The sequence below is a fragment of the Notechis scutatus genome, chromosome Z, assembly GCF_049901735.1.
Source record: "Notechis scutatus isolate UNSWTSFEM ecotype Mainland chromosome Z, rNotScu1.2, whole genome shotgun sequence".
Lineage (NCBI taxonomy): Eukaryota > Metazoa > Chordata > Lepidosauria > Squamata > Elapidae > Notechis > Notechis scutatus.
This window is the reverse complement of record NC_142025.1, coordinates 48,021,533-48,035,127: the sequence shown is the minus strand read 5'-3', so window position 1 is coordinate 48,035,127 and position 13,595 is coordinate 48,021,533. Positions and strand designations below refer to the sequence as shown.

The following is a 13,595-nucleotide window of genomic DNA, read 5'->3' as shown; positions in this document are numbered from 1 at the left end:
CTCACTATCATGAAAGGTTTAATTGATTCACTAACCCAAAAGAAGATGATGATGACAGCGGAGGCAGGAGTCACTCTCTTCCCCTCCCCTCGGAGGAGCCCCCTGAGTCAGGAGTCGCTACCGCCGGCGCGGCCCCAGTCCCGCGTCGCCTCGGGAAGGGAAAGGCAAAAAGGAAGAGCCGTGGCAGTGCTTTGCAACAGCAGCAGCGGCACCGGAGGCTCAGGCTCAGCGGCTCCTGGTTTTGCCCCACCCTTCCCAAGGCAACGCGGGACCGGAGCCGCACTGGCGGCAGCAACTCCCGACAGCCCCAGCCGGACACCTGAGCGGAGATGTAGGGAGAAGGCAAAAGCGACGGAAGATCCTTCAGGGGAAACTGAGGGAGAGACTCACCCTTGGTCCAGATGAGCCCCTTCCCGCCCCTAAGGAAGCAGAGGCAGCCAGCAAGGGCAGGGCAAGCCCGCTTCACAGACTCCGTCCGTCCTCACTCCCACCCACCCAAAGCCACGAAGTCCCCCAATCGCGCAGCCCAGAATCGCCCTCCCTCAGGGGCAGCAACGACGCCCGGTTTTTCCCGAGACAAGAAGCGGCTGCTGGTGTCCGGCTTTGCTCCGCTTCTCCGATGGTCCGGCGCAGCCCTGTTCTTTACTTGGGCAGCCGGGCACTCCGCACCGCACCCACAGCGGCAACAGGCAGTTCCGCCCGGGCTCCACTCAGGTGTCCGGCTGGGGCTTTTGGGAGTTGCTGCCGCTGGTGCGGCCCCAGTCCCGTGTCGCCTCGGGAAGGGAAAGGCAAGCGCTTTTTAGCCTTTCCCTTCCCAGCTGGGGCTGTTGGGAGTTGCTGCCGCGGTGCGGCCCCAGTCCCACGTCGCCTCGGGAAGGGTGGGGCAAAACCAGGAGCCGCTGAGCCTGAGCCTCCGGTGCCGCTGCTGCTGTTGCAAAGCGCTGCCAGCGCTCTTCCTTTTGCCTTTCCCTTCCCGAGGCGACGCGGACTGGGGCCGCGCCGGCGGTAGCGACTCCCAACAGCCCCAGCCAGGAAGGGAAAGGGAAAAAGCGCTTTGCCCCACCCTTCCCGAGGCGACGCGGACTGGGGCGCTGCTGGCATGCAGCGACTCCCAACAGCCCCAGCCGGGAAGGGAAAGGCAAAAAGCGCTTTGCCCCACTCTTCCTGAGGCGACGCGGGACTGGGGCCGCGCCGGCGGCAGCAACTCCCAACAGCCCCAGCCGGAAGGGGAAGGCAAAAGCGCTTGCCTTTCCTTCCCGAGGCGACGCGGACTGGGGCCGCGCCGGGCGGCAGCGACTCCCAACAGCCCCAGCCGGGAAGGGAAAGGCAAAAAGCGCTTTGCCTTTCCCTTCCCGAGGCGGCACGGGACTGGGGCCGCGCCAGCGGCAGCGACTCCCAACAGCCCCAGCCGGGAAGGGAAAGGCAAAAAGCGCTTTGCCTTTCCCTTCCCGAGGCGACGGGACTGGGGCCGCGCCGGCGGCAGCAACTCCCAACAGCCCCAGCCGGGAAGGGAAAGGCAAAAGCGCTTTGCCTTTCCCCTTCCTGAGGCGACGCGGGACTGGGGGCCGCGCCGGCGGCAGCAACTCCCAACAGCCCCAGCCGGACACCTGAGCCCGGAGCCCGGGTGGAACTGCCTGTTGCCACTGTGGGCACCGTTGCGGGCGCCCGGCTGCCCAAGTAAAGAACAGGGCCGCACCAGGCCATCGGAGAAGCGGAGCAAAGCCGGACACCAGCAGCCACTTCCTCGGCGCAGAAAGCCTCCCCCAACCAGCCGGCCGGTCTCCTCCTCCTCGGTCACACAGAACAAACAGGCAGAGAAGGAGGAGAGCAGCTGGCCAGCCGGGGGAGGCCTCCCGTGCTGCGAAAGAGGCAGCCAACGATGTCCGGCGCAATCGTTTAGTAAATGTGACAGCTGTAAAGTGAATGCAGCAAATGCCATTGTCATTAAATGAACCCATTGCCTGCATTGGGCAATTTTTTAATGGAAAAGAGAAATAAACATGTTTTCAGCAAAAAAAAAAAAAGTAATACATTTTGGCATTGTGACTATGGGATACTGCAAATGTCCATAAGTGTAGGCTCATTGCCAAATGCTCAAATTGTGATCACATGACTGTGGGAGGAAGATAGATATTGGAACGTTAAATCTGGGTCATAATTACCTTTTGGGGAGCCACTCAGAACAGTGACTAAGTCACAGATTATATGTGAAGGTCTCTCTGTAACTTACAGTGTTGTGGTACATATCCTTGAGCAATGTAATTTGAAAAGTCTTTCTTCTTTGCATGGTATCCCCAAGGCAGGCCACCAAGATTTTGAAACACTTCAGCACTTTTTTTTTTCCTCAGTTCCTCTCTGCTGGATATTATCAGAACTAGGATAGCAGGGACAAATCTGGCTGTATAACTATCATTAATATAAAAATATTAAGAAGTCAATTACATAACAAAGAATAGATAAGGATGCATATAACTATGCTAACAAAAATGCTAACTTATTATTGCTCATATTTTTTTCAAAAGAAAGTGGAGAATTTAATTGTTATTAGTACAGAATTACTTAATAAGTTCTGCTAAAAAAATTACCATTTCATTTCATGATTGACGATATGTTGGTTTTTTCTATTTTATTTAATTTTTCTATTTTATTTAATTAATCCTTCCTTGATTGATTAATTAATCAATCAAGGTATTAATTAATCTCTTCTCATCCTTTTAGTGCTTTCAAATATTTGGCTTCAGAGAAGAGGAGAAGAAAAACTGGAGTGCTGCGCGTGATCACTGCAGAAACCTAGGAGGAAACCTGGCTAGTATACCAAACAAAGCTGTTCAAGGTACAATCACTTCTCTAAACCATATTTAATTATAAGAATGTCTATGCCCAACCTTCTTTCCTAACTTCCAGTTTATATAATCTTTTGCCAGTTGGAAAAAGGTGAAAGTTATTTAATTTTTTATTTACTTATTTAAATTTATATAGCTGCCTATTTACTCATAGTTACTTTAGGCAGTTTATAGACAATAAAAACACAATGTAGAAAAAAATAACAATAAAGTAATAATAAAATAACAACTCCATCCACCCACTCTCAGTGACAACACACACTCAAATCAGCCATCTAATGAGCTCCATGCCACTCTGAGCTCTCCAGCACATATTCAGGCCTTAAGAAATGGTGTCAAAAGTGGGGCCCAGTCTAATTTCCAGGAGAGATAATGTTCCAGAGGGTATCTGCTGAATAAAATTCCACATTGGCAACAGGAAGGGCATCTGGCCAGTAAACATTCTGCTCCATTCAGTTGCTCAGACTCTACCCCACAAGGGATTATGGGATCATGAAAAGGAGGTGATGATGTTCCAGAGGGAAGGAACCACCATGTAGAGATGGAAGCTGCAATCTGGATAACTCAATTTATGGCAACAGTTTAAATTGTGTGTAATTTCTTCTGCCATCCTCCTTTTATTCTGTTCTGTTCTGTCAATGGTCTTGGTACCTTCTAGTATCCAAAAGGAAGGAATCCTCCTGCCAGAATATACCTGGCAGGCAGAAACAATTGAATATAGGAGGTTCCTCAGATAGCCAAGCCCTATGCCATGAAAGGCTTTATAGATGATCACCTGGGATGTTCTTAAGATGGGAACATAGAAATGGCTGTCATAAATATTGTATGTGAGCAGAGTCTGGTATTCTGAGGTACTTTTTAAAATCTAACATAATCAAAATGAACTTTTGAAAAGTTGGAACAAAATTTAATTGGTGATAAGCCTGACAATACTTGGTTGTAAAATATATCTGTATTCTCTCCCCCCAGCTTTTCTCACAGTGCAGTTGAAAAGTGTTAGTGGTAATATTTGGACTGGATTGACTGACACAAATTGGTGGGGACGTTTCGTCTGGACTGATGGGAGTGGAGTCTATTTTACAAATTGGGCTAAAGGGTCACCTCGTTCATACGATGTAAGTCCAATTTGTTGGGTTTTTTTCTGTTCTATTTCCCCACAAATGTGGAATTAATCTCCTTGATGTTGAATTCCTACAATGATACAAAATCTTTATGGAAAGGATATGGCTGGCCATATAAATTTAATGAATGAATGCTTTTCATTCTTTAACACAGTGACTAAATTAGTAGACCAGCAAAATACTGTGAATATAATATATTTAGATTTCAGCAAGGCATTCAACAAAGTAGACCACAACCTACTTCTTAGTAAACTAGAAAAAAGTGGAATAGATAGCACCACCACTAGATGGACTCGCAACTGACTGGAAAACCATACTCAACAAGTAGTCCTTAATGGGTCTAAGTCTACATGGAGGGAAGTAAGCAGTGGGGTGCCACAAGGTTCCGTCTTAGGCCCAGTACTCTTCAATATCTTCATTAACGACTTAGTTGAGGGAATAGAAGGGGAACTTACCAAATTTGCAGATGATACTAAGCTGGCAGGAATAACTAACACCCAAGAAGATAGGCTCAAGATCCAGATGGATCTTGACAGACTAGAACACTGGGCCATATCTAACAAAATGAAATTCAATGTAGAGAAAAGTAAAGTCCTACACTTAGGCAAGAAAAAGCAAAAGTACACTTGTTGGGTGAAACCAGGCTCAATAGCAGTAACTGTGAGAGGGATCTTGAAGTCTTAGTGGACAACCAGCTAAATATGAGCCAGCAATGTGCAACAGCAGCCAAAAAAAGCTAATGCAATCCTAAATTGTATTTACAGAGGGATACAATCAAGATCAAGGGAGGTACTAATACCACTCTATAAAACCTTAGTAAGACCACACCTAGTGTACTGCATCCAGTTTTGTTCACCACATTACAAAAAAGATGTTGAGACTCTAGAAAGAGTACAGAGAAGAGCAACCAGGATGAGTAGGGGACTGGAGGCTAAAACATACAATGAACGGTTGCAGGAATTGGGCTTGGCTAGTCTAGTAAAGAGAAGGCCAGGGGAGACATGATAGCAGTGTTCCAATATTTGAGGGGCTGCCACAGGGTGGAAGAGGTCAAGCTATTTTCTAAAGCGCCTGTAGGCCAGAAGAAATAATGGATGGAAACTGAACAAGGAGAAATTTAACCTGGAAATAAGGAGAAACTTTCTGACAGTGAGAACAATCAACCAATGGAACAGCTTGCCCTCGGAAGTTGTGGGAGCACCTTCACTTGAGACTTTCAAGAAGAGATTGGACTGCCATTTGTCAGAAATGGTGTAGGATCTCCCATTTGGGCGGGAGGTTGGACTAGATGACCTACAAGGTCCCTTCCAACTCTGATTATCTGTTAAATCTGTTAAATCTGCATAAATGAATAAACTGGATCTGGAACAAGCATTATGATTGTGAAGGGATAAGAACCCTTATTCGGGGGGGGGGGATTTGAAACCTTTGAGTTTCGAATATGATCTAAGCATCAACACTAATTAAACTAGGTGCTTGCAGTACAAAGTTGTTCTCAAAAACCTCTGGGAGAGTTTTCCTTTCTATCTTTTTTTTCCAAATTGTCAATGGGGTAAGAGATTCACTGGGAGAATATTGTATCAAGTATCAGAGTTAACTCCCTCCAACCCAACTGTCCTGCATCTATGTACACTAAATCTCTGTTTGTCACAAGTGTTCAGCTTGTCTTAGGCAAAGGAGGCAGAATGTGCAGCTTAGGAGCATCCTATCTGAAATCTTCTATAGGATTTTTAGAGGCAAACACACGTACCTTAATATGTAAAGTAAGAGGTTCTTGAGACCAGCCCTTCAGGGTGATATGATAACTTTTCTGTCTGTTAAATAAAAAAAGTCTGCTGTGCTCATCCATATAATACTGAAGCGTAATATAATACTGAAAAAAAATCAGTCTTACTCCTGTTGCTCTTTTTATAAATGAAAAATATGCCATGAATATTATGTTTTGGAGAATTTTACTATTTTCAACACTCAGTTAAAGAAAATAAAAATCCAGTAAAATGAAATTTAAAATAAAAGATCTATAGAAGTAAAAAATAAAAATATATAAAATTAAAATAAGTATAGAGAAGAAAGGATTCTGCCAGATTTAGAATGCCTGACACATAAAACTTGCTACAGCCTTCAAATTCACAGAAGAAAAACACATTTCTTTTATTTTGAGATTATAAAAGAGGGGTTCCAGAAAGACTGTACCAATCATGATACCAGTGACTGTATTTGGCTTTCTTGTTATGCAAAAACATTATAGGGTGACTGTGTTTTTATGGTGACAAAACCTGAAAGACTTGCAGGATATTGGAGAGTTGGAGCCTGTTCTTCTAATATGTCCTATATCTGCCAAAAAAATACTGGTAAGTTTGTAGACATCTTGGAAAATAATTTAGTTTCAGAGAATAAGGAAGTGTAATTTATATCAGGGGACCCCATCCTGTGGGCCACAGCCCACTGGTGGGCTGTAAGGGGTTTGCTTTGGAAATGGCCAGTGAGCATGTGCACGTGTGTTCACATCCTCACTTGTGTGAGCAGCAGGTGAGTGTGGGTGCGCATATTCATGTGGATGAGCAGTAGGTGTACATGCATACTGCTCACACAAATGGAGCTGCATACATGTGTGCTGTGCTTGGTGGCGCTTGCACAAACCACCCACTGCCCCACTCCAGTCCGCAAAGCCGGAAACGTTGGAGAACTCTGATGTAGATTATCTTCTACAGATCAGTATCAGAATTTGAAAAAAGTGAATTTGTGAACTATGATTTTGATCATTAGATAGGATAGATTCTAGGAAGAAGATCAACATGAGGCAACTTAGGATAGTCAGAGACGTTAAGCATATAACTACATCGATATAATATTTATTTATAATATAATATTTCTTTCCTTTTCTTATTTTCTTTCCCATTTTATGTTTGTGTTAGACTTTATTATCGTTTTAAAAAGTTTTAATAAAAATTATACATATAAAAAGAAAAACTTGGGTGAAAAAGAATGATTGAGCCAAATAAGATTGAAACAAGCCAGATATGCTAACCAAGAAAATACATTGTGAAGGAATGTATAGAAATTGTAAATTTAAATCACATTACCATCAATTTCAGGAAGTATTTAAATAAAGTGAACTAACAAACATAATTATGATACCAAATATTAGAAGCCCAATATAAAGGCTTTTAGTAGCATTGAAGCAGGTATTTAGCCAAAAAGTATTCAACGGATGTCCTGAATTCAAAGGTTCACATATTTGGGATAACTAAAGATATACATTTATATTATAAATGTATACCTTAAGGTCTCCTTAAAGTGACTCACTATACCTATTTGTTTAATGTGCTCTTCATTTCTTGTATCAAGTTTGGTCATAGTATGGATCTGAGAGATTAAATAACTAAAATTAAATTAAATATTAACGGTTTTCAGAATTAGAAAATAGCAGAACTATGTGTGATCTTGGCTGATTTTTTTTTAAAAAACAAAATAGGTCCTGAACCTTACTCTGATCCAAAAGCATCTCACAATATCAGTTACACTATGGGTGATCTTGGCTGATTTTTTTTTAAAGGTCCTGAACCTTACTCTGAACCAACGGATCCAGCATCTCATTATATCAGTTATGGAAATAGCAGCTATTCTATGGTTAGTCCCAAGATGACCTGGGAAGAAGCAAGGAAGAAATGTGAATCTGAAAATTCAAAACTGGCTGCCATTCTAGACCCCTATGCAGAATCATTCATATGGCTGCAAGTGCTCAAATACAAGGAGCCTGTATGGATTGGACTAAGCAGCCAAGAGGTAAGAACAGAATCTATACATTCACAATGAAGCCCTATATTTAAATTTGTATACTTGGAAAAATGATCACATACATAAAGAATTCAAGAACGGGATTTCTAAGAGTAGACAGTGTTATGGGTAGAGGTGGTCCGGCAACTGTACTGTTAAACAAAGAGGCCACTAAGTGAAATTGCAACTGTTTATGAACTTATTTCAGGTTTCCTTTGTTTTTACTGATCTGCAAAGGTTGTAAATGCAAAGATGACAGATAAAGTTTCTTTTTCATCACTGCTGTAAGTGCCCATGGTCACTAAATGAGGCCTCTGACATAACAAATATGTGACAATTTTCTAAATGGATCTTGAAGACTAAATGCTTTCACAGAATTGATTTATTTCTATAAAAGATTTATATTGTTCCGATTTTAAGCAGCTCTGGTTGGCTTTTTCTCACAATTAAGGAAGAGGACATGTAGACCAGTTGGCAATGAAAAAGGGGTTCAAGTAGTTTCCACTTAACAACGATTCACTCAGTGACCATTTGAAGTTATGATAGGGCTCAATGGTAGTTATGGCTGGTCCTCAAAGTTATGTCCATTGCAGTATCCCCGTGGTCACATAATCAAACTTCATGTTCTTGGCAGCCTGCCATCCTTTCAGATGACAGAAAGTGCTTCAACTTCCCCTACCTCTGTATCTCCCCCTGCCCTTTTGGCCCTGACTCCATCCCTGCCTACATCTACCCCGACACCCTTCACTGTCCCAGCTGACCTTTCCTTTTCTTCATTCTACTGCTGACAGGGCCCAGCTGCTGGCCTTCTGTGGAGTTGATGGCACAAGAGTTAAGTGCAGGGTAGTCAAAAGGGTAGAATGAAGGGAGAGTGTGTGTGTGAGGAGTAGAAGCAGAGATGTATGTGGCAGGATGGGAAAAATATGAGGTTGCTGCCTAACAATGATGCAGTCTCTCAACTAGGATTGTCAGAACTGCTGCTCTAAGTGGTGTCTTCAAATGAATACAGAATAAGAGTTGGAAGGTCTTCTAGTCCAACTTTTGCTCAAGCAGGAGACTCTGTACCATTTCAGGCAAATGGCTGTTCAATCTTTTCTTAAAAACCTCCAGCAATGGAGCCTCCAGAACTTCTGGAGGAAAGTTCCACTGATTAATTATTCCAACTGTCAGAAAATTTCTCCTTATTTCTAGATTGTTTCTCTCTTTGGTTACTTTCCATATATTTCTTGTCCTTCCTTTAGATGCTTTGGAGAATAGCTTAATCCCCCTTCTTTTTGTGGCAGCCTCTCAAATATTGGAACATTACTATCATGTTACTCCTAGTCCTTCTTTTCATTAGAGTAGACATACTCAATTCCTGCAACCATTCTTCATATATTTTAGCCTTCAGTCCCCTCCCCTAATCATCTTTGTTGCTCTTTTCTGCACACTTTCTAGTTTTATAGAAATTTTATATTTTGGTGACCAAAACTGGATGCAATATTCCAAGTGTGATCTTATCAATGCTTTATAAAGTGGTACTAATAATTCACATGCTTTTCACCTAATAAGTGCTTTGCTTAACAATATCAAACTCCTATCCCAATTAAAGTTATTAAGTTATGACTAGCTATAGGGAAATTAGAATAGAATAAAATAGAATGGGATGGAACGGAATGGAATAGAATAGAATAGAATAGAATAGAATAGAATAGAATAGAATAGAATAGAATAGAATAGACCAAGTATGATTGGACACACAAGGTGCATATGCTCTCAGTGTACATAAAAAGAAAAAAATACAAAGTGACAGTCATAGGTTACTAAATAAGCAAACAAATTATACTAGGAAACAAATAAAACAATATAAATCATAGAGATACAGGCAACAATGTTATAGTCATAAGTGGGAAGAGATAGGTAATAAGAAGGATGAGAAGAAGAATAGCAATACAGTCAGTAAATAGTTTGACAGTGTTGTAGGAATTAGTTGTTTACAGAGTGATGGCATTCGGGGGAAAACTGTCCTTGTGTCTAGTTGTTCTGGTGTTCAGTGCCCTATAGCGTCGTTTTGAGGGTAGAAGTTGAAAAATTTATGTCCAGGATGTGAGGGATCTGTAAATAGTTTCACTGCTCTCTTTTTGACTTGTGCAGTATACAGATTCTCAATGGAAGGCAGGTTGGTAGCAATTATTTTTTCTGCAGTTCTAATTACCCATTGAAGTCTGTGTCTGTCTTTTTTGATGGCAGAGACAAACCAGACAGTTATAGAGGTGCAGATGACAGACTCAATAATTCCTCTGTAGAACTGAATCAGCAGCTCCTTGGGCAGTTTAAGCTTTCTGAGTTGATGCAGAAAGAACATTCTTTGTTGTGCTTTTTTGATGACATTTTTGATGTTAGGTGTCCATTTTAGACTTGAAATATGATAGCACCTAGAAACTTGAATGTCTCTACTGTTGATATTGTGTTGTCTAGTATTGTAAAAGGCAGTAGTATAGGAGAGTTTCTCCTAAAATCTACCACCATTTCTACTGTTTTGAGTGTATTTAGTTCAAGATTGTTCTGGTTGCTAGTTGTTCAACCTCCCATCTGTCTGCGGATTCATCATTGTTCCACAAGGCTAGTTATTCAACCACCTATCTGTATGCGGATTCATCATTGTCTTGAATGAGAGCAATCACTGTTGTTTTATCTGCAAACTTCAGTACTTCAACAGAAGGATCTTTTGAGATGTAGTCATTGGTATATAGAGAGAAGTGGAGAGAGCACACCACCCAATTGTATAAGTATCTGATCTAATTTGTCTAGGTTCACCTACTGCTTCCTATCTATTAGGAAGCTTATGATCCATTTACAAGTGTGGTCAGGTACAACTAGCTGATTTAGTTTAGTTGGAAGAATATCTGGAATGATGGTATTGAATGCTGAGCTAAAATCTACAAAGAGGACTCTTGCATTGGTCTTTGGACATTCAAGATGTTGTGCAGAGTCATGTTAACAGCATCATCTGTCGATCTATTTGCTCAGTAGGCAAATTGTAAGGGGTCTAACAGCAGATCTGTGATGGTTTTCAGATGGGCCAGCATTAGCCTTTCAATGGTTTTCATTACTACTGATCTGAAGTCATTCTGTTCCTTGATGGAGGGTTTCTTGGGATGATAGTAGAGCATTTGAAGCAAGAAGGAACATAGCACACCTCTAGTGATTTATTAAAGATTCAGGTGAAGATGCGGGCCAGTTGTTCAGCACAAGCTTTTAAGCAAGAAGGAGTTATCTTGTCTCAGTCTGATGCTTTTCCTGGCTTTTGTCTGTGAAATAGACTTTGTACCTCATTTTCTGTAATCACCAGAGGTGGTGGGGCCAATGGGATGGGGTCAGTTATAAGAGGCTTGGCTATTGTTGGTGTGTCTGAGATAGGGATTGTGGAGATAGATGGCAGTAGTTTTCTCTCAAACCTACAGTAAAACACATTCAAGTCATCTTCCAGTTGTTGATTTCCTTCAGCATGGAAAGGAGGTTTGCTGTAACCGGTGTTATTTTTAAGAGTTTTCCACATGTTTGCTGGTTCATTTGTTGAGAACTGATTCCTTAGCTTTTCAGAGTAGCTTCTTTTTGCTACTCTGATCTCTCTTGTTAATACATTTCTGGCCTGATTGTACAGCATTCTATCACCTTTTCTGTAGGCTTCCTCTGGTATGATGTAGCTGCTTAAGTTTAACTGTGAACCAAGGTTTATTGCTACTGTATATTCACAGGTTTCTGTGGCACATGTAGGTCTTCACAAAAACAGACATATGATGTTATAGTATCTGTGAGTTCATCCAAGTCTGCAGGTATATATTCAAAAACATTCCAATCAGTGCAGTCAAGGCAAGCCTGTAGTTTTAGTTTTGCCTCCTCAGTCCAAGTCTTAACTGATTTAATTGTTGGTTTCATGGTTTTAAGTCTTTGTATGTAAGCAGGTACAAGGTGAATCATGCAATGATCACAGCTGCTCGTGGTAAAGACCAATATGCATCTTTTAATGTTGTGTAGCAATCATCTAAAGCAGTGGTTCCCAAATTTTTTCAGTCCACTGCCCCCTTGGTGCTACAAACTCATCCTTGGTGCCCCCCACCCAGGGGTGGGATTCAAATTACTGTGGGAGTGGCCTAATTTGAGGGTGTGGCTTGCTGGTCATGTGACTGGGTAGACGTGGCTTGCTAGTCATGTGACTGGGTGGGCGTGGCCAGGTTACTGGCAAACCAAATACAAGTGGTCCTCACTTAATGGCCGGTTGTTTAGCAAGTGTTCTAATTTATGACTGGCCTCCCAAGAAATACTTGATCTGTTTTTGGAGTTTTAACAGCCATGCACACACATACAGACACACTCCCTTCAACCCTGCTGGAGCAGGTCATTGGACTAGAATCGGCAAAGCATCTCTGATAGAATTTAATCAGAGATGCTTTGCCTATTCTTGTTGATTTTTATTTATATCTCATTATTTTATGTTGCTGAATTGCATTGACATGTGTGTCCCTTCTTGTGCACAATCCAGAAGCTTTTGTGATTCTTTGCAGCAAAAATCACTGACCTCTGGCTTTGCTCTACTTTTCAAATGTGCCACCATTGCCACGTTCTAGGTGCTAGCCGCAGGTCCACCCCATTGAGCCCACTGCACTGGAGGTACCTGCCCAAGCAAGTCCGAGTGGAGCGGTGCACCAGGTCAATGGGGTGAGCCTGAGAGAGGGAAAGAGAGAGAAAAGAAAGAGAGAGAGAAAGAGAGGAAGAAAAGAAAGAGAAAAGGGAAAGAAAGAAAAAGGGATAGTCAAAGAAGGGGTGATGGAAGGAAAGGACAGAAAGAAAAAGAAATAAAGAAGGAGGGAGGGAGGGAAGAGAAAGATAATGATATATCTATTCTAGTCCAATCACCTGCTCCAGCAGGGTTAGAAGGGAGTGTGTGTGTGTGTGTGTGTGTGTGTGTGTGTGTGTGTGTGTGTGTGTTCTCCTTGTAATTTACCAGTACATTTTGGTTTTGCCTTCTTCAGAATTGGCACTGTAATACATTGGGGAAAAGTAATTTTTTAGGGTGGAAATCTGGTCCAATGGATCCTGTTTAAAGCCTCAACAAAATGTTCCTGATAGTCTTCCTGATAGTCTTGACCATGTTTCATGCACAAAACCTTTAATAGAAGCCAAAGAAGTTTCAATGTGCTAGCAAAGAGGTTTCAATGTGGAAAAGGGCCTCAGTCTAAACTAGGCCTCATTTCAATCTGATGCATCAGCGCTCTCTCTCTCTCTCTCTCTCTCTCTCTCTCTCTCTCCCTCCCTCCCTCCTTCCCTCCCTCCCTCCCCCTCCCTCTCTCCCAGACTGGCTTTGCTCTACTTTCCTGATGTGCCTGCGGGGCCGGCGCTTCGAACATGGAAGGATGGAGAGAGAGAGAGGTAGATAGGTAGGTAGGTAGGTAGGTAGGTAGGTAGGTAGGCAGGCAGGCAGGCAGGTAGGCAAGCAGGAAGACAGACAGACCTTTTGGATGGATGGATGGATAGGTAGATAGGTAGATACTTAGGTAGGTAGGTAGATAGATCTATATTGGTAGATAGGTAGATAGGTAGGTAGGTAGACAGACAGGCAGGCAGGTAGGTTGGTAGGTAGGAAGGCAGGCAGACAGACAGACTTTTGGATGGATGGATGGACAGACGGACGGACAGACAGACAGAAGGCGACAGCGGTGGCACTTTGGAAAACAGTGGTGGTGGCTTTTCCCAATGTGCTGCCACATTCGAGGCTCCAGCTCCAGTGCGGTACAACAGTCAATGGGGTGAGCCTGCAGGGCCGCCACCTCAAATGCCTCATCACCTCTTAGCATCCCCAAGGGGGCTGGCAGAG

At 42.8% G+C, this 13,595-nt stretch overlaps 1 protein-coding gene across 1 annotated transcript in view; it reads left to right on the top strand.

Annotated features, from left to right (window-relative positions):
• LOC113424617 (macrophage mannose receptor 1-like) overlaps positions 1-13,595 on the top strand; it is a 75,591-nt gene that overhangs the window by 53,559 nt on the left and 8,437 nt on the right. Inside the window, 4 exon segments of the mRNA XM_087947311.1 lie at positions 2,719-2,833; positions 3,813-3,958; positions 6,213-6,315; positions 7,521-7,750. Coding sequence (XP_087803437.1) covers positions 2,719-2,833; positions 3,813-3,958; positions 6,213-6,315; positions 7,521-7,750 — 594 coding nt within the window.